The 20,329-nt window shown below is 53.1% G+C and overlaps 8 protein-coding genes across 8 annotated transcripts; 2 read left to right on the top strand and 6 right to left on the bottom strand.

Moving 5' to 3' along the window:
- Positions 1-1,216, top strand: B0T26DRAFT_436955 (uncharacterized protein; the record flags this gene model as incomplete). Its single annotated transcript, XM_060435018.1, has 1 exon — positions 1-1,216. A coding segment is annotated over one exon (1,064 nt), but the record flags the coding sequence as incomplete, so codon positions are not given.
- A 2,025-nt stretch (positions 1,217-3,241) lies between these two features.
- On the bottom strand, positions 3,242-3,608 carry B0T26DRAFT_755430 (uncharacterized protein; the record flags this gene model as incomplete). The annotated part of the gene is made up of 2 exons (XM_060445957.1): positions 3,242-3,346; positions 3,525-3,608. 2 exons carry the CDS (start codon positions 3,606-3,608, stop codon positions 3,242-3,244), a joined length of 189 nt encoding a protein of 62 aa, XP_060293661.1.
- Positions 3,609-5,356: 1,748 nt separating this feature from the next.
- B0T26DRAFT_724720 (uncharacterized protein) lies at positions 5,357-5,827 on the bottom strand (the record flags this gene model as incomplete). The annotated part of the gene is made up of 2 exons (XM_060442708.1): positions 5,709-5,827; positions 5,357-5,652 (listed from the first exon to the last, which is right to left on the bottom strand). Coding segments are annotated over exons 1-2 (384 nt in total), but the record flags the coding sequence as incomplete, so codon positions are not given.
- Positions 5,828-11,021: 5,194 nt separating this feature from the next.
- B0T26DRAFT_611380 (uncharacterized protein) lies at positions 11,022-11,393 on the top strand (the record flags this gene model as incomplete). Its single annotated transcript, XM_060435903.1, has 1 exon — positions 11,022-11,393. A coding segment is annotated over one exon (372 nt), but the record flags the coding sequence as incomplete, so codon positions are not given.
- A 254-nt stretch (positions 11,394-11,647) lies between these two features.
- On the bottom strand, positions 11,648-11,937 carry B0T26DRAFT_861707 (uncharacterized protein; the record flags this gene model as incomplete). The annotated part of the gene is made up of 1 exon (XM_060447755.1): positions 11,648-11,937. A coding segment is annotated over exon 1 (177 nt), but the record flags the coding sequence as incomplete, so codon positions are not given.
- A 431-nt stretch (positions 11,938-12,368) lies between these two features.
- B0T26DRAFT_652963 (uncharacterized protein) lies at positions 12,369-12,869 on the bottom strand (the record flags this gene model as incomplete). The annotated part of the gene is made up of 1 exon (XM_060438411.1): positions 12,369-12,869. One exon carries the CDS (start codon positions 12,867-12,869, stop codon positions 12,369-12,371), a length of 501 nt encoding a protein of 166 aa, XP_060293657.1.
- Positions 12,870-14,280: 1,411 nt separating this feature from the next.
- Positions 14,281-15,023, bottom strand: B0T26DRAFT_627874 (uncharacterized protein; the record flags this gene model as incomplete). The annotated part of the gene is made up of 4 exons (XM_060436217.1): positions 14,281-14,387; positions 14,447-14,512; positions 14,582-14,633; positions 14,730-15,023. Coding segments are annotated over 4 exons (519 nt in total), but the record flags the coding sequence as incomplete, so codon positions are not given.
- Positions 15,024-18,370: 3,347 nt separating this feature from the next.
- On the bottom strand, positions 18,371-18,924 carry B0T26DRAFT_724683 (uncharacterized protein). Its single transcript, XM_060442707.1, has one exon. The coding sequence runs from the start codon at positions 18,893-18,895 to the stop codon at positions 18,482-18,484; it is 414 nt and encodes a 137-aa protein (XP_060293655.1). The 5' UTR covers positions 18,896-18,924; the 3' UTR covers positions 18,371-18,481.
- Between the last annotated feature and the right edge of the window lie 1,405 nt (positions 18,925-20,329).

Raw genomic sequence — 20,329 nt, 5'->3', positions numbered from 1 at the left:
AAGGGTCCCATCTCCGACGGCGCCGCACTTCGCTTCCGGACATCCTCGACAATACCCCCCTAAAAAGGCTTCGGCTTAATGACCCGGCACCGATTCAGAACTCTCTACCCACTGCCTTGAACCAAGGGTGCTGCCCAACACAAGATCCAATTCGCGACGAAGCCTACCGCCAGCGAGTGCTAGAAGAATTCCAATCCGCAGAGGACGGTCTCGACTCATGGGGTAGGAGAACAAACGATTTAGTCGCCCAAATTCTCCAAAAGAGCAAACCACCAATACGTGGGGAAGCATACTTTCTCAACGGAGAGGGGGCATTCCAACAGGCCGAGTTGGGGCGAGTGGACATACCGATCTTCACGCAAAGTCAACAGCCATTTCAATGGAGGGGAAAGGACCGCCCAGTTTCACAGTTCTTCAACCGTATGGAAGATATCGGGCTTAATCGAACCGTGTCTGTTCAAATACCCTCTCACCCCCTACATAAGGCATCTTGCGAAAGGAAAACACTTCTGGATGTCCGAGACCGGTTCCTTCTGCAGCGGTTGACAAATAACCCCTGGAATCTTCTCGACCTTCAAAGCCCGATACCTTCAGCCCTGCCATCTTTCTTGGAAGGAGAGAATTGTCAGCTTCTCCTCCGAATACGCGATGCAGTTCTGATGGGCAACAGTGCCGAAAGGATAGCGGCGCCCGCCCAAGATTGGAACACTTGGCGTAATGTTACAGACTGGGCGCTCCTGTCAGAAGGGGCCATAATACGGCACCGCATATGGATAGCCACGGTTACTCGACCTGGATTACGGTTCAGGAAGGGCGTGTGGGCTTCGGGTGGATGTCCCGACCAAGACAGCAGGAAGAAGAGGCGTGGATGTCCGATCCACATAACTTTACAGGAGGAGATTGGAGATACTTCGTCCTTTCACCTGGGCATACAGTATTTTTTCCCTCCGGCACCATCCACTTTGTCTTTCGGGTACAAGGGGAACAGACGTTTGCGCTGGGTGGCCATATACTTCAGTGGTCTGGAGTTGGTCGTTGGCTTGAAGTGGTCGTCGCTCAGATGAAACCCCGGAAATCACGAACGAGGATATGCAACCTAGCTCTTCAAAGTACGTTTGCATCGTCAAAGAGCTTCTGGAAAACCGAATCCGAGCGGGAAGAGCGGGGGGGGCAGGTGATCGAGACACAACTGCCAAGTTCTTCTCCTTACTGAAGGTGAGTTAGCTGTCATGTCTGTAATGAGCAGAGTAATGAGTGGACTAACAATAGTTAGGGATTTGATAATATTCATAAAGGAAAGGTCGTGTATACCAAATTGAGCTCCGCGCGCATGGCTCACGTGGTTCTAACTGCACAATTTCAGTCGAGGCTGTGGCGTTACTGTTCATCTAATACACTGCGATGCTTTGGTTGAGCGAAGGTCCGGGTCTATTAGGAAGTCGACAATAGTTAGCGAGACAGAAAGGCTAGAGGAGTGCTTAGGTATGAGAAGTCTATTCAAGCCTGTTTAAGCGGACAGAGTCTTAGTGATTGTCTTCATTAGCGAGCTAGGAGAGTAAAGGCATTATGGACTCCGGGTACTAGATTGCTTTGTCGGCTTTAATTTCGGCTCTGCTCAGTGATTCGTCAAGATATACAGCCATCTGTTTCTCATCATCCCAATCGTTACCGACCGCAATTAGCTCCAAACCACGCGTTGGTTCGAGACACCACCCCGTTGGCATACCTGTAAGGGTGTAGTTCACGCCTTTGACGCTGTCCGGGCACGAATGCGCTCCACTACAAGGCTGCCATAAGAAACCTGTAGTTGCGATACGAGTCGATTGTTAGCTAGCGGTTCCATCTAAGAGTTAGTGCTATTTGTTAGTTCGTTCTCAAAGAGACGCTTACGTTCCTAATACCCAATGCACAGTCGATAACATGATTTTTCAGGAGCTGTTAGTAGCCACAAGCTGACTTAAAGTCAATTGTGTTCCCTAGAACTTCATACAGATACGAGATTGCCGCTGCTTAGCCCTGGATCGGCACCAAGACGACCGGAGACGCCGTGCTGTGCATTAGTATACCTGCGACCTTTCCCTCTGGTGCCTGGCTGTCTGTGACGGCGCCAGCTCACAGCACCCACTACCACTTCGCTAGAACCCCCAAAAGGATGCCAGAATTGCAAGTCGACGACTTGCAACCTGTAGTGGGTTATAGTGTGCTACGGCCGTTGCGCGCCGTGACACTGTCCTTCTAACCCTGACCCTCACACTTCATTGCATTTTTCTATGGCAGGCACGAGTCCTTCACTACAGGAGCAAGCTCTTTCCTTCAATCTAGACAACTTTTTATGGCAGGCACGAGACCGTAGCACACGAGCAAGCTCCTTCCCTCAACTAAACCCAAAATATGAGCATCCTAGCACACTCGCCCTGCTCATCCTGTTCCATTGCGTGCCTATTTCTCAAACTCCTCAACCACCTAGCAGCTATCCCTCCATTACCCTAGATCTTGCCTCACATCCCATTCCTTCCACCGCGGAGAAGGCTGCTATCTTCCACCGAGGTGCCGACGGCATTTGGATCGCGGTATATGCGCAGAAGGGCGAGCGCCTAGTCTTGGCATATGACGGTATTGGAGAGGTAGGAGTGAATGGAGGCTTCGGGTCAGCTCGAGCTGCACGGATGAAGACTACAGAGCCAAGCTTGAGCAAGATCCGTGGTTCGAGAAGGACTTGGTCGTTGGTGATGGAGGTATCTATACTAGCTGCATGACGAGTGCTTCTGGTTTTTGCTCGTTGACTTGGGCGGAGTGGCGTGTACAGGGTTGGCCGGCCTATCCTACAAATCAAGATCAGTATGAGGCTAGATGGGTTTGGTGGCCCACCGCGGATGGGTACGAGGATCCCGAGCCTCAGGAACCCTAGACTCAGGAATCCTCAGATATATCCTGGGAGGATATTATCAAGCGAAGATTTAAGTGCGTTTCTCGTACTGGGAAGCTGCCATCCGTGGAGGGACATTAGGGTTGAGTTATCTAGCGATGAAGATGGCGATGTCGATATCCAGTCGGACCAAGATGTCTCGGATGATAACGACGTTAAGAAGGATGATAACTAGTGGAATGGTTTGACGGGCGACGACAAATGGAATGGATTTAACGATCAATCACGGACAACTAATACGGATAATTATATAACTCTAAAATGAACTATCAGTCTAGGTTCCTGTGATTGTTTAACAAGTTTAACGACGGCCGCCTAGCACTTGTCAAAGTTCTTCTCGAGCTCCTTGAGCTTGTCGCTCTCGTCGACTTTGGCGTCGGCTTCGATCGCCAACGTCTCGGCCCACCCAATGGCGCTTGACTGGGTTTCATGACGCCGTACCGCTCAGAGGACGAGATATCATCAATCGTTTACCAAACTCTGGTGAGGATGCCACGGCGTGACCAAGAGTTCATTGTTGCTGCTGCCGCCGCTTGTCTTTTTGGAGCCGATCTGGGGCGGGCTGAGTTTGCTTGCGAAGTCGGCGGCCTGGGCGCACTCCGGAGATGAAGAGCTGCTCTAGGAGCTGGTTGTCCATGGTGATGCTAATATCGAGGCCCTCGCTCTTGCCTGCCTGGCTCATGCCGGCTAACTATTGTGTAGGCCGTAGCTTGCCTTTGCGGCTTTGACCCTCAAGAACTAATCTGCTTCGCAGTATGGTGAGCGCCGCCAGAGCCTCGATACTTTCAACTGGCCTTGGGGGCACCTCGATCGCACATCAAAAGCTGCGCCAGCGCCACCGTCTGGCGTACAAGTTCCGTCGCATCGTCTAGTAAAAGCCGCCGAGACCGAGAAGCAGGTGGCATAAGAACGAAGCCGTACCGGTGTGGCCGGCAGCGGTTGACCAAAATTTGGCTGGGACGAGAACTGGGCTGTGATTGTGGTCCCCCTCTAACGTTTAGCGTCGTCGTTGAACGACATGACCTACCAGCCGTTGCTGGCGGATGACTTGATGTGTGGCTATTCTTCCCGGGTGGGTGATAACAGGTCCGATGATACAGTCACGCCTGGCGCTTGCCGCAGATGACGTCGAGATCGCCGTCGCGAGCGGTTCCCCTTCGGCTCTTCAGTCGCAGTATCCACTTGTATTAGGCCCGTGATCGCCAGCCCACCCGAGCTAGTCGTGGCTTTGAGTCTCGTACCGTGTCGGGTCGGCCGTCGCGGTATGCCGGGATAACCGTCGTCTTCGCGCTCTCAAGGTGAACGTTCGTACTACGAAGAGGTGCTGGTTGTCAATCCATGTAGTTAAGAAAAGAAGGGGAGGGGATGGGCTCCAACTATCATAACAAATAAGCATCGCCTCATCTTTAGCACGGCGGCGCGGCGGCGTGAAAAAGGTGTAACAGATCGTGAGCGATTGACTGGCCAGATAACGTGAAGTGTGTGGTTACAGCCCAGAAAGCGTCCGCCTCCCAGCTAAAACCGTGCCGACGACGTCGTCCCAATGCTGGCCTGTGGTGTCGCACGCGCGATTCGCTTCCGCAACCGGCGTTCTGGCGTCTACGTGACCGGAAGTCGTGATGCGAGGTTGTTCTCGGCTTGCCGATTGCTTGCACAAGAACGCACGGCCCTGATGTCATGGCAGAACGGCAAAGGAGGTGTCGCTGGATGGGTCCTTGTTATTTCCCTCATTCGCGGCGGAATTGTGGCGGGGTTTATGGCCCGTGCTATCTAATCTTTCTCCCTTTGCCGAAAGGGAAACATTGCCGACCCAACAAGGCGCTGTTGACGAATCTGTTAGATGGGTTCGAGTTTCGCCCAGGAGAGTTCGTCAACGTGCGCGAACGCCGCAGTCTGCGTGGCAGTAGCGCTGCGACCAGGGATGTGGCAGCCTACCTTGACAGGCTTGGAAATGAGAGTACTTGGTTATCACTTCCAGCCATTCCCGCGACAGGATGTAGATAACGGCATGCCAGATAGCCGAAAGTCTGAGTCCCTTCACCATGAATCAATCCTGCCAATGTTCAGGTCCTTCCCTATGGAGACATTGCCAGACCCCGGGTTTTGAACGCCCTGGCCGCGGAAGATGTGTTGCGCAGCTGGACGGTTGCCCATAGACGAGTCGAATCCATGCTGACCGACGGCTGCTGTCGTCGTGGAAGGCTGCGGCAGGTCCACATACGAAAGGAGCCCCTTAGCGCACCCCGCAGCCGCAGCCGCAGCATAATGCTACCAGGCATCGTTCTTGTGTGAGTCTGCGTAATTCGAGACGCCCCGGACGACGATGCGCGAGTACTGGGTCGCCATGCCCGCCGCCTCCATCTCGAAACACAGGACATCGCCAACCACCCTCCCATCCATTTCGGTCGCGTTCGGGGCGCTCCGCATGACTTGGTCTCCATACGCAATAAGCCCATAATGAATCTTGGGGGTCGGTTCACGCAGCGGACGCTGGACCCGTTTTGTCTTGTCACAGAGCTGACAGGTGGCTTGGTTGGGGACATGACGATATTCTAACTGGAAGAGCTCATCCGGCTCTACAGGCCGCTGGTACGAGACGCGAACGTCGTCGCTTTTCTGAAACATGGCCGACAGGAACTCAGGGATCTTGTTATGCGAAACCCTGTAGTCGGACCGCATAATACCCACAGCACTCCTCAAAATCTCGGGTGGCGGCCAAAGGAATCCTTTCATGACAAAGCCGTCGTCCGTGTTCTTGCCCAATCGTACTGAACCACGCCACCATGCTCGCCGTCGGGCACACTCACCACAACGTCGCCCAAGCGAATGTCATTCTTTCCGCTTGGCACGCCTCCTCCGATACCGACCATTAACCGAAGCTCGATCGACGGAAACGTACGCACCATATCCTTTGCCACCGCCGCTGCCGCGCCCTTCCCCTGGCTGCCGGGAAGGCTAGCAAGGACCACGTTGTGGCCGCTGAGCTCTCTGAGGACATACAGAGTCGAGTCGCCTAGCTTTCTGGGCAAACGGGCATGTTCTTTGTCCAGTGTCACGAGCCTTGGCAGGGCAAACCATAATGGCCCGTGCGCTCTCGGCACCCCACTATACCCCCGCACCCTCGATCGTACCTTTGTAGACTTTCCTTCTTTCTTTCTTTACTTTAGAATCCTAAGACAATGGTATAGCCATTCTCGCGACTCTTCTTCCTAGATGCTGTTGACCGCCGTCACAGCCGGAGGAGGATGATTGTTGAGGTGAAAGTTGTGGGTTGGCCAGGGCATGTCGGCTCGCTCGAGGGCTGAACCAAGTCTTCGAGCTCGTGCACGCTGAGTCTATTTTGCTCTGGGTCGTCGTGGATGGTGTCAATGCCTCCCGACCCGAAACACATTCGGATCGAGCACAGAAAGTACCTGAATTTGGCGCAGAAGCAGATAGTTGAACTTGGGAAGACCAAAAGATACCATTATTTGGCTGCCTCAAGTTTTTATCCAGCTCCCAAGAGAACATTGGAGTGCTGTTGGTTACAAGGGCGGCAATTCGACCTTCTAATCATCCTCTTGCGCTTCATCTCGTCTCTAGAATGTCGGGAGCGGGGTTCTCAGGCAAGCCTGGCTCTTCTGGCATGAGTCCTAGAATGACCTCAAATATTTCCGTGGCTCGACTTCACCGCAGTCCCTGGCCGAGAAGTCGGACGCTTAACAATCGACAGCACGCCAGTCGCGCCTCCAACAGGCCTTTGGCAAATAATTCCTAACCACCATCGCGACTAACAGTATCTAGCGCAGGCGACACGTTCAATTCAACAAAATAACGAGGACGCCGTAAACGGCGCAGACTCAGCAATCGCAGGCGCTGCGGGCATTGCAATTGCGATCCGGAAAGTTATGTGTAGAGTTGAACGTTGGTATTGAGTGGCTGCTACTGTTCACTGTTGTACTCGATCCTTCCCCGGCCTCACGCTGCCAAGGCAGACGTCTCGCTATCCGAAGTGTAACCTCCCACCCCAAATGCTTGGAACCGATACCCAGGAACGGCCCGGTTCGCATGCCCCGCAGCCCGAGCCTTTTCAAGCTGCGCACCCCACACTACAGGCCCTACATTCACTCAATGGGAGAACCTCTGAGCCTCTCTCTCCCTACCAAACTTCTCGCAAACAACCAACCACCGACTCAGAACCCACGAACAACTTGGGTCACACTTCTTATTCCCGCCGTATCGACGGATCACACTGCTCGGCAACGGAGTGACATTTTTGCTGGCAGAACGAGTCTCTAGAGCTCAGCATCTTTGCGCCTAACAATGTCGCAAGCCCTCGACTTTGCCAAGACCACGTTCAGATAATTATGTCACGACTAGCCTGAGATTCTCAACCTTGAGATCGACTTCACAGGCGAGCGGGGACGGCTAGAGCCGGGATTAAAATTTTTGGCATTGGCTCAAATCCGCTTACCTTTCAGTATGTTCATACTCTTCCTTCGAGGTATGCATCGCAGCTCTGACCCTTCAAGTGCCGTCAGAGACAGGCACTTCTGAGGAGGATGGTCTGGCCTGGATCGTAAGGGTGTGTGCTTCCAAGAACTTCAGGATTGGGTTGGCTGCCCGCATAACGTCGAGCTCCGAGGTAGGGGGGAATTGGGCGCCTAGCGTAGCGGTTGAGAAGCTAGACTCATTGTTGTGATCTGTCCACCGATCTCACCGCGGCTACAGGCCTACCCAAGCCAGCCCCCGCCGGCCGTCCAGAACACGGGTTCTAGACGAAGTCACATCAGATCGAATGGGACGCTGAGCAACCCCTTGATTACCTTGCCCAGCTTTCGCCGCGTTCAGCTACGCATCCGTCGCGCCCTGCCGCCTCTCTTTGAGTGTAATCGTGCCGCCGTGCAGCGGCACCGTGACGGTGACCATGCTCGTTGAGAAGGCAGTATTTACCGCTTGGCTGAAAGACTCAGGTTAGTGGCAATGACGATTAACCGGCTGAAATATGCAAGAGTGAGGCGAGACATCTGAAGCCAACTTAGCGACAACTCTCCTACCTAAACCACTAGCCCTTCCTCCCCGCCGAGATTTAAGCCGTAATCGATAGCGCCCCCTCGGCGCCCAGGATACAATGGCTTCTACAACTGCCGAGACCGCTCCATCCCACTACATCGCAACAAACGACTCGGGCCACGCAGTTCCCCTACAACAAACCAAGGAAACCTACGACAAGTTAGCAGACCAACACACCTCCTTGATCCAGGAACCGGCCAAGGCCCAGCAGCTTGCAGCAGACTAGAGCGCCACCACGGGGACCAACATACAAATCACCAAACTCAGCAAGCAAGCAAATCGACTAATCTCGACAAAGATTCGATGGATTCCAACTCAGCAGACTAGCCTTCGAGCTCATAAGGAAGAGCAGGAAGAGGACGAACATACAGTCACCCCCAAGCGCTTATGCCTTTATATAGCACGAGCGTTAGATCGAGTCCTCCACAACATTAGCGACCGCGACGGGTAGGCTTAGTGATACACCTTGAAGCCTTCTCTACGGCAGACTCCAGTTCTCTCGCAAAATCGTTAAATTACCCCGCGCTGCCTGTAACCCCACTTCCACTCTGCGCAGAATGGATTTTTCCCTAGCTTTCATTAGACACCAATTTCGCCCTTCGCGCCCAGTTTCGTACCGCCATAGCTCGCATCACCAGCCCTGGCCCAACAACGTGCACCTCCGCCGTCCAACTCGCCCGCATCGCCCACTTAACCACTAACCCGTCCTTTGTGCGGCCGCTCGATCCCACGCACGCCGCGTACTCGTCTCCCACATCACCTCGCTCAAATCCATCATCTCGTCGGCCTCCTTCTCCACGTCGTCTTCCTCCGTTCTTCCCGGCCTCCTGCGCCAACAGACCTCGACCCTGATGCACCTCATGCGCACACTTGATGCTAGGCACGGCCTCATGGCACGGCCTCATGGCACGGGTTCCTCGAATTCGTCGCCGCCCAGGGCGTAGACGGTCCTGTACGCGGCACAGCGCGGCAAGTACACCCCCAGGCGGTGCGCTAGCGACGCACGCGGCGCACCTAGACATTTGGCTACAACAATGAAGAGGCCGAATGCTGTCGTTGAGCGGGAGATACTCGGACTGACGGGCGAAGGACCAGGCCGTCGCTGTTCGTCTCCATGATAGCTGCCGCCACCATCCGCAGTTCTCCCCTTCCCCGGCTCAGCAGCGCACAATGAAGCGACCGGGTGATACGAAAGCTGCAGCGCCAACGTGACGTCTTATTTAACCTTGTGGGCAATCCAGACCGGCGACGGTCTGAGACACTCCATGTCCGCTGTCCCACGGCTCGTCGTGGTTTACCAGTCTATGTGGAAGTGGTACTATTCCGTCGGGGTGCACTTGACCAACTTGGATTAGTTCTAGGTGCATCCCGGAGAAGGCGTGGCTCTGGAAGGCGAGCGCAGGAGCTTCGATGCACCGCACCACGCCGTCGCGCCCGGTTTAGGTCTTCAATACTGACGCCGATGCGCTGGATTATTTGCATCCGACTTCTCGACCAGGAAGGAACTGCGGTGAAGTCGGGCTACGAAAATATTCGTGGTCGCTCTAGGGGCCTGTGCCAGAAGAGGCAGGTTTCGCCGCACTCCAAGCCGTAGAAACGACCTGATCAGACGGTGCATTTCTACCCTAATATGGCCAAAGGAACCCCATTATTACTATGAAACTATTACGTTAATAAGGCCACGCGCCTAACGATGTACTTAGCTCTTGCTTTCTCTATTTCCTACTAGTATACTAGGTAGATAGACCGCCAGTCTTTGACTGGCCACGCCATAGCCCTAGAGGCTGCATGCGTGTAATGAAGAAAAAAAAAAAGGCTCGCCAATCTAAAGTTAGTCCTGTAACTTGTGCCGAACTGCTACAGATCGCTACTCGCAGAGATTTTGGTTGCTAGTACGGTGGATTAGCGCTGTTGCGTCCTCCGTTTTGGGCAACGCTTGGAGTGCAAAAACGCCCACAATTTAGCTTTGTGAAGAGCTTTCAGCAGGCAGCGGCTGGCAGTTTCTGCAATCCATGTCCCAGTACGCCCCACAAACGACTACCCTATCTCCACATGGTAGGCAGAAGAGAATGTAGCAGAGGCTCAGTAGGCTGTAAAAGCGGGGATGACTATCTGGGAAAGTACAATCGACGCTCAGCATCTAGCACAACAATGTCCCATGGCAACGTATTCAACCACAAAAAAAAAGAACTGCCCTGTCTTGTATCTCGGCCGCTACCTCACCAAAATTGACGCGCGCAACAGCGCTGAAGAGCCCGGGAAAAAACCCAGACAACGGCACCACTGCCGCGCGCGCGCGCCCCGTAGCGGCGGCGCAGGAAGGGGTCACACAGAGGGTAGACTACCGGAGCCGCTCCGGGAAATATTTTCCACAGGCCGCACGGACCACCCGCCACCCACCAGATCACTCTCCTACAGCCCCCTACAGCCCCCTGCAGCCCCTGAACACAGGCAGCCAACGCTGCTGGGGTTGTTAATTATGAAGATAGAACAAAGGGCAAGCTCCTATCCCACGGGTAATACAGTCAAATTGGAATGCCACTCAAAGTGTATGAGTGCAGTGAATGTGTATTTCTTGCTTGAAGAACCAAGCAAGAACTATCTAAGACCGTGGGTACGGTCATCGTATATATCTAACTGTGTAACCAATAACAATGGTCCCACTGGCCCGTGGTCCCGAGACCTTGCGGTCTCGGGACGCCGGGCGCGCGGGACACTGTCCCGCGTCCCCGACCTTAAGTGGTTCCGAACCTCGGGACCCAGGGACACTCCTAATTGGTTCCTTCCATGGGACTCCTTCTGCCGGGAAAGGCGCTACACATTCCGATGCGCCAACGGCTCATTCCACTCAAACGACGGACTCCCGCAGGGGTCACCCTGGTCCCCCATCCTCTTTGTCCTGTTCGCTGCGATCCTGATACGACCGACGAGCCAAGGGGAGGACTTCCAATACCTTGACGATTTCGCTCAGCACACACAGAGCCACGACTTCACCCAACTGGTGCTACTCGCATCACACCGAGCGGCCGAACTCTCACGGGGAGCGGAAGCGATCGGCCTTAAGGTCGACCCGAAGAAGACGGAGCTCCTGTACATCCCCCCGCAAGGACGGGGCAGCCAGGCACGCCTCCCGGAGCGAGTCGTAATCGCCACGGCGGCAGGACCGGTACGGCCCTCCAAATCCATCAAATGGCTCGGGATCCACCTGGACCGAAAGCTCTCCTTCGCAAACCACGTCAGGGCCCGTTCCACGGGCTCCGGCCGCATCGCCGGACTGGCTGCACGGACGAACCAGATCGCCCGGGGCCTCCCCGTAGGGGCCTCTAGGGTGTTCTACGCCGCCGCCACAGTCCCCATAGCTACCTATGGAATTCCCGCCCTATTCCCGGGCCTCCGCCGGCTTGGCCAACGAGGGGACTCGTGATGCCTGATTGAGCGAGGGAGCGCCAAGACAGGGTCATATGACCAGCACGTGTAATTTAAGTACATAGGTACATAGGGAAGCGGGGCTTAGCCTGACGCGGTTAGACCGCGTCTGCCCCACCAAAGGACCACATTAAGGTCCTCGGCAGGGCAGTGCTCCCGAGCTTCCTCCCTTGATCATCAATTTACCTACCTTTTCACGAATAGCCTACCGCATTCCGTGATCTAGGTGACGATCACCCTTCAATCTTAGCATAGCCTGCTTTTTTCTTGGCTGTACCGTCCGCCATGTCTTCGAAGGAGACCTCCTCGTCGCCCCATGTGTGTGAGAGGATCGCGTAACGGGGGATCTCGGGGATCGCGTCATTCGGAATCGGGTTCGTTAAGCGGAGCTCGCCGGTATCGCCTCTTTCTAGGAGCCGCATCTTGCAAGGTTATCGGTTTCAGCTCGCAGCATGTATTTGTACGGTGCTCAAAGGATACGCAAACGGAAGGCTTCAAGGTCGTGGATCTATAGGTACAACGCATCAGTAGCTCAGCTTTATTCATCCCAAAGGCAAGAAATACCACCTACCATTGGCAGCCAAGGCGCGCAGTATACATCACAGTGGTCCCGATAGTACTTTGGCCCGTGATGTGATTGTTGTGGCCGACGTTGGGCTCGACGCGTTTCCCTGTCAATGCCTGTCAGAATCCCTAACCCCGCATGTCAGGCATTTTGGTGGCGTTTGCGCCTGACGGCTGGCGCCAACTGCACGTGTCAACGCATCGTGATTGGTATCTGTTTTGCTGGTGGGCTTAGCCACCTCCCTCCTCAAGATGAATGACAATGTGAAAAATGCCCTTTGAGGGCGATTGAGAAAAAGGACACGAAGGCAAACTGTACTTGGCGATGGGAAATACCAAGTTTGCAGGTAGCTGATGGATTAGCCACGTACCTGTCTGCGTCGTTGTACTGTGGAGAAAATCAGGTGCCGGGGCTGCCGGGGAGAGATGCGTCTGGAATGATGACTTCAAACCAGCCGCTGGCCCGCCGGGAACTGAAGAAGCGCTGGCACGGCACGCCAGAGCGCCACGGATTGCTGAATGCTGGTATCTCCCTCGTGGTGCGGCCTGGCTTACGGGGATTAACCCAGTCGTGTGCTATCCGACAATGCTCTTGTGTAAGACGGTCTTGCCGCGCAATATACTGGCACCGATCGCACTTCAGCCCGTCAAAGTGAGGTCCCGCCAGGTCTAGAATGGCTGGAACGGGACATGCCGGTAAAGTAAAGAAGTTGAGTGAGTCCTGGTTGTGGAATAAGCTGGGGAGTCGTCCGACAGCCTTTTGGATAGTTGCTCTCTGTTGGGCGCTGAGGTGCCGATGCTTCGTACGTAGGTGGTTAGTGACTTCTTGTATAAGACAAGCGTACCGGCAAGATTTACATATTAGAACGCCGTGTGGCTGCAAAACTTTGCACGGATCCATAACGGTACTGTTTTTATCTTTCAATTTATCAAGTATATTAACGCGTAAGCTATTCAGAGCCGCTGACGCGCGACGCGAAAAGACCCCCGTTTGATATTTGCTTTTTCCTCTCAAAGATCCAAGGCACGCTCACCTTGAGCAGCCGTACTACGAGTCGTCGTCCAAACCCTTACGCCTTCTGCCGACCGGATTGGCCAGCCCCACGCACAGCCAACCCCATCGTCCTCAATTGCCAAACCAACACCCCTTGCTACATCACGATATTATGATCGCACAATTCTAGAATTTAGTACTAGGATATTCCATATTGAGCGCTTTCTATGCATGCAATTTGCATCGGTTTTGACCCCGAAAACCTAAATGGATTCTACTCGCGAAGATTGAAATGGATTCTACCCCATGTCTGTAATTGTGGGTCGAGCTTGCCCACCCATTTTAAATGGATTCTACTACAATCCGAAGGGGAATTACGGTTAGGATCGCTAATATAGCTATACCATTGTCTAAGAGGTAGCAGATAGAAGTATGCAGGATACAGACCGACATTAACGCGATACATCATTTCCTTCTGCTAGAGATCGGCCAATGATAGGAAGAGCAGCAAACCAGTGGATTGCCGATAAATAACTTGACATATTGACGAAGCCGGCCCGCCTTCTTCTCTCATCAATCTGTCTGCCAGCTCCGAATGAACGTTTCAGCATCATGAACAACCGCAGATCAAAGTCAAGGCCAAACAAATTCAAGTGGGTGCCCAGCTCCAAGGCCCCCGTTGCAATATATCCGAATCTCCATGGCAAGGTGTTGAACGCCCTTGGCAATTTCATCAAACCTAAACCTGGCTTCGTGAAGGGGAAGCAGCATTCTCAACTGACACGGCTACTGAACAGAACCGCATTGGTGCCCGCTCAAACTGGAGAGTGAGAGTCACCCCGAGGCCCTGTAGTCCCCTCATCGTCTCTAGCTGAGGCAGATACGAACCCTTCATCATCTCCAATCCAGGTAGCTGCGGCGACTCCACCATCTCTCTGAATGTTTGTGTCTTTGGAGGGTAGAACTCCTTGGACGCCACACAATTGCACCCGATAAATATCTCAGCTTTGACAATTCTGGTAGGTATGTCCTGCTGGCTATCTTCCCAGGCTGGCTTCTTAGGGGGTATAACCTGGCTACAATCCACCTCTAGCCACACACGAGGCTTAGATTCCGGATTGTGGATCGCAAGCGCAGCGCTCAAGTTTGGCACCGAGCCAAGTGGGAAGTGAATTTTGCCCTGCACATCATGCTTACGAAACACAACGGCACGGCCTGGAAGGTGGTAGATCTCCACAGGCATTTCAGCGTCAGAAAAAACGCAGTTGCCATGGGTGGCGGCGGTATTGATTTCACCGACGGGGATTTGTACCAGCACGCTGTCAAAGAGGCCAATCTCAAACTTGAGAGCGGTCCGGAATAGGTGATTCCACACGCTCTTATTGGCAGAGGATGTATAGACTCCTCGATTCGCCTCGATGAATTCTGAACCATTAGTTAGCTAACCACCCACAATTGATAATACTGTTCTGGTTGAGACCTACGGGAGAGCTTTTTCCCATACTGGTCATCCAAGTTCGGTTCAATCCATGTCTTATAAAAGCGAGTACCTGTCAATTCAAATATGAGCGTCAGATGAAACCATTTTAACAAATTCAGACTAGAGCGTAACCTCGCACTTTTGTCAGTTCGTGGATCCTTGTCGAGCCTCTCGGCAATCCGGTTCCAGCCCTGGGAGTCCCAGAAGTTAGTGGGCAAAAATCAACTGCAGAGGTCTTCCCTAACACAATGGAATGTACGTCATCAGAAAGAGCAAGGATTCCTCACATAGACGCATGGAATGGTGATTATGTAGAGGCTGAACCAGTCATCGATCATTGTCTGGCTTTCCAGAAAGCTTGAATAGCCGATCTCGGCCGCACTGGGCTCGATGTCCTCTATGGCCGTGGCGGAAATACCAAGGTCGTTTACGCATATCTTCTTCCATTCCTCGGCGTAGTCGACTGCGCTGGATATCTTCTGACTTTGGGCTCGCAGGTCGCTGAACGCAGTCCTCGAGCCGAGCTTGGCAAAGCGCAGGGCTTTGAATCTGACATTGTCCAGGAGGTAGAGGTAGTCTTGCTAAAAAGAAATCTAGTCAATTTTCTGAATTTAAGTTCCTGGGAAAACATGTGAAGGGATGCTTGCCTTAGCGAACTCGTCATATGCGGACGGAGGTAAAAAGCCTAACGCCATTCCCTTACAGAAGTGATTATCGAGGAATTTGTCAAAGAGATCTTTATTGGCTTGGATGAGTTGGAAGATCAGGGTGCTTATAGTGTCAATTAGTACCTAAATTAACAATCTAATCGTTTTTTGAGTTGACAGCAAACTCACCCGGATGTGATCGAGTCATCTGCTTTCTTAATGTCTGCTAGGGGTGCTCCGCAGTTTGGATCTGTGGCGTCAAAATTGACGGTCTCAAAAAAGTGCTTGAGACGGCCCGACGCTACCAAGCGTGGGATTTCGTAGAGTGGAGTGTCGGTGTCCATAATTTGGCAACGGTGAGAACAGGATAACAAAATAAACCAGGAATCTTGAGTTCGTTAGAAGAGCCTAGGAGCTGGAGATGAGAGTGTAAAGGAGAAGGGTTCACTGAGGATATCACGGCTGTATTAACGCGTCCCGGGGGAGGGGGAGAAGATAAGGGATATACCAGCAACCTAAGTACAGGAAAGGGTCTCATTAATAGTATGGGATATGCAGATAACTGCTCTTCCTCTACAGTGGCAATTTTACGTAAAATCTCCGCCTAAATCATCTCTGCATTTGGGGTAACATTAACGCAACAGATAAGAATGCAGCTGGCCAATTGGATCTCTGGGAAGAACTCATTACCAAAACAGAGTAACACAACATTTCTCATCAAGAGCCTTGCGATGCAAGACAGTGTCACTGAGAAAACTACTAGCCTATCAATGAGCAAGGAATTTTAATTAGGGGTGTGTCAGGCTGGGCAAGGAAGATAATTGGCCGGGCGTACCGTCAGCGTTCCATCCATTAGTCGATTGCTGGCCAGTCGTCTTCCACAATCACCATGTTTCGCCAACCGCACCTTCTAGGCAGCACACCACCTAATGTCTTTCAGAAAAGCGGGGTTGCATGCTCACAATAGGATGGCGTGTCTCTCGGTACCGGTGTCGCTGGGCTGTCAGCGACGCCCTACTGCAGGTCCATCAGGCCACACCCGCGGCAAGCGGTCGAGCGCGACACAGAGCCCGCGAAAGGGCCAGGCGGAAAGACCTCATTTCTGCGCAATTGAGAACGCAGACTAGGCTGCTGAGTTGTTTGTACCTTCTGACCCACAGGCCCAAGCGGTTGACAAAAAAAAGGGTTACATTACCTGCCTAGTACATAGGCTACTATGGTAATTGTAGGTAAAACAGAGGTATCTTTTTGTACTACCAGCCGGTCATCTGACCGTTCCCTGCCATCACTTGCTCCATCCGAACTACCATAGAATCCACCCATTTGTTGATTGTCTCCTGACGGATATTCTCCACTGTCAGAAAGAAAGGGGTTCTGGCCAGAGGCCAGAACACCATGGAGGTGTAGATAACAGAGCTGAATAGAGCTCAGCTCAGCTGAGCTCTGGTATGTGCATTCGAGCTGAACTGACGTAGTCAGTTCAGCTGGTGGGCTAGATTTGCCACACTATTTTGTTACAATCTGGACAACAGAGTCCACGGAGCTAGGCCCGGCCTAGGATTGTGAGTCTTGGGACGACGTGGAGGAGGTGCTAGAAGGTAAGGAGTATCGTGCACAGATTGCGAAAGGTAGACTTTCAACACACAACCAATGTATGCTTAACCATATGCATTGATAGCTGCAGAACCGTTCTCCCAGAGAGCGTACTGCTAGCTCCTATATAGAACTATGAGCAACCAATCAGGGTCCTTCATCTACACGCTCTGCGGGTCCAGGGTGCTCTGTCCACAGAGCACCGGAGCCCCACAGAGCGACCGCTCCGTCCGCTCCGTTGGTCTTGGCAGCTAATCGCACAGAGCACCTCCTGATTAGCTGCACCAACCTCGGCGGAGGGTCCACCCCTCCTGGTTGCACCAGCCAATCCTGCAACGGCCCGCGGCGCCATCTGCACTTCTGGGCCAGGATCGTAACATATTCGCCACTATTCACAATTATAATAGTATGCTCTCTGGCTTCGCCAGAGAGCCACGGAGAAGCAATACAATCACACAATTACAACCAAGAGTGCCGTGTGTAAGGGAAGGCAGGTACGCCTGATCAAGGTGGTCACAATGAAAGTACTGAAGTAAGAGAGCAATGACTGGTATTGGCAAGAGACTTCAACCTGGCCTGAGCTAAAGAGGTGTGCGAAGGCCATGGTCTATATACACGTGAAAGGGGTTACGAGTCATCCTTGCGTGGCCAGGGTGGTAGTGGCGATAGTGCTTGGCCCTGTTAGCGGTGGCGATAGTGGCGATGGTGGCGAGGGTGGCCCTGGTGGCGGTGGCCATGGTGGTTACGAGGGTGGTTTCCTTACAGTGGCCCTGGTGGCGGTGACCATGGTGGCTACGAGGGTGGTTTCCTTACAGGTTTCTTTCTTACACTGCACGCATTCCGTATCACTAGCTTACTGGGCAGCGATGATATTACACCCCGGGTATAAAAGAAAGTTGGTGGATAGGTTCTTAGGAGAAGACCGGGTCAGGGAGGTATACAGGGCATGCCGTAATCTATATCAGGATGTATATACCCAAGTCGTCATCCCGGCGCCGATATAACCGGATGAGGAGGCCCGGGGACTTTTCCTATGGCTCACGACTACTAGGACACGCCTGAGGACCCCAACAATAAGGATGAACTAGCTAAATACCTTATAGAGGATGTCAGGCCGGTAGGTAGCATACAGGCTTGGTGGTTTAGTCGTCTAGATCGCTAGCCCCGGTTGTCAAAGATGCCTCTAGAATTAATGACGATTCCGTCGATATTGTCACGGCCGGCTTCGAATGAGGGCGGAACTCCTCTGTTGGGCGCTATAGACGAAGATTCTAAACTAAAGAGAAAAGGGAAAAGAAGCTCAAAAGCCTCCCCTCGCGAGATTCTTCCAGGGCGTCTCAAGGTGGGGCTCTGGCCGAGCTTCCATTAGTCAGTTGGGTGGATCCCTCTGGCTGGTCGGGTGGATCCACCAGGCTGGCGTCTGATTAGTCAGAGCGTCTGGGAGGCCTGGAGGACCAGGCCCTCACAGATATCAATAGACCCGGAGAGGGCATTCAGCGGAGAAAAACTCGTCATTAGCACGCAGAGACACAGTATGGTTGACGATACCTTCAATAACACCATGTATTTGAAGAATTGGATGCGAAAATGAGCTTTCCCGGGCTTCAGGGCTTTTTTTTCTATCTCAGGGGACTATTTTAATGACTTTTTACCTATTTTTTAGTAGAGCGGAAGATGGCGTTAAATATTGTCAAATGAGACCCACTCAATCAAATCGAGCCTAGAGCCAGTCAAATATCCGGTTTTTGGGGTCAAATCCAAACAAATATAGCCTCATATTTGAATCGTTTGATTTTTTACTAGCGCTGCTCTCTACCACCTCCCTCTTCCTCCCTCCTCACCCGGGACGGCCTCTCATTCATTCTCAGTTGGCTCTGGCGCGCGTCAGTCTCGCTCGCCGCAAGCGTGCTCATCCTAGTCGTCAACTTCAAGTGCTGGCGCCCGAGCACGCGCGCGTGGCTGACTCTGGCGCTGGGGTTCGCGCAGGCGTACAACGCGCTCAAGCACACGACGCCGCTGCTCTGGGGCGGCCCGGGGTCGTCGCGCGCAGTATCGTAGCACCGCCTACGCATGAGCGGGTTCGATTTGCCTCTGAGCGGGGACTGGAGAGAGCGAGAGAGGGTGCTGGGGGCGCGGCGGGCGGCGCCGTGGAGTATTAGGCCGGAGCGTGCGAGGGCATTGGGGTAGGAGGTGCGCGAGTGTTTCTTTATCATGTATGTGCATACGGGGTTGTGTGTAAGCGTAGGATGGGGCCTGCATCTGTGGTTTGGGTGGGTGGAATGGACCGCCAGGGGGGGAGCTGGGTTGGTGAATTGCGTTGGCATTGTTGTAGCACTATATTTGTACTACGTATTTAAGCGGATATTCTCTGAGGATGATGATTAAGTAGGTAGTGCTATTTAGAGTTGTTCCTGTATCATGAGGATGCGACCAGGCTTTCTTTTCCTTTCTCAAACCAGTTCCTCATTAGACGCCTACCTTCAGGTTGCAGCATTTTTGACACATTTTCCGATTCAGCCTACCAGGGTTTGAGCAGCTATCAAGTCAGAGCGATTGTCGTGTCTGTATTTTCCGGTACCTGAGGTGTGATGTGCGTTGGCGCGGCGAGCAATCGCTTACTGAGACTCGTTCCGTGACGCCCGTTAGGTCAGCGGAGTTATGACAACCGATTCGCAAAACTAAGAGTTTTATAAGGCGTACATATCATACTAAGGCCCGATAAACCCCAGACTTCATCGCACGGTACAGCCTTGGGTGGCAGTTTTGCCACATCATTTAGGCAAATTTGTGGGCATGACCCACCGCATTCCAGTAAGCATATCTACGAAAACGTGCGCCACAGTTCAGACATAGTGGCAGACTCTGTAGTAATTCGTAAGTATGGCCGTCTCTCTTGCCGGCTACAATTCAAGGAGCTGGAAGGCTAGGCTGGGAAAGGAAGCGCATTTTACTATACTCCGTACAGCTCACAACATCCGCATTGATTGTCTCGGCTAGCGCCGACAAGTCTCATCATGCAACAACCTAGACTTTTTCACAAGGTCTGCATCTCACTTCCCGTGCTCATCACATGGGCAGATAACACAGTAGACTGTCCAAGAAACACGCTCGAGCTCACCTAAGCAGCGCCCAATCTAAGAAACGCCACCTTCCGGCCAGGGAAGTGGGAAGGAAAGAAGTCCCTAGACAAGTACTGCGTCTACGTCAACAACCACATAAACGGCGGCCTCGTGCTGGTCTCAGCCGAGAAGAACGTCCACGTCGTCGACAGGTTCCCAAGCGTCGAGACATTCGAGCACGACGGCGGCGCGCCACCCTTCTACGCGACCGAAATCCCGGCAAGGGCATCGGGCTGGTAGCCAACCGCAAGTGTCACAGCACCAAGCCTGACGTCAGGGATTACGATTGCGCACGCTGGTATTTCAGAAGGTCTCTGGACAAACGTGGGGCCGTGGGCTCCCACTCGGCCAATCAACAACATCCCGCCAGCCTCACTTTCTCTTGTCCTTCTGCTGTCAAGTCCTCCAGCCAATGAATAGGCCTACAGAAGACCCACAACGAGTCATCAGGATTCTGATGTGTCCCTGTGGGTCCGGCCCCCACTAGACGCACCTGTCCGTGCGCTTACGTACGAGCGAAAGTCACTG

Source organism: Lasiosphaeria miniovina, assembly GCF_030549165.1.
Source record: "Lasiosphaeria miniovina strain SMH2392-1A chromosome Unknown B0T26scaffold_6, whole genome shotgun sequence".
Taxonomy (NCBI): domain Eukaryota; kingdom Fungi; phylum Ascomycota; class Sordariomycetes; order Sordariales; family Lasiosphaeriaceae; genus Lasiosphaeria; species Lasiosphaeria miniovina.
Note: the sequence above shows the minus strand (reverse complement) of the source record. Positions and strands in the feature narration are given on the sequence as shown.

Excerpts from the sequence above, each read along its gene's own strand:
- B0T26DRAFT_724683 (XM_060442707.1), bottom strand. The coding sequence starts at position 18,895 with ATGATAAAGAAACACTCGCGCACCTCCTACCCCAATGCCCTCGCACGC.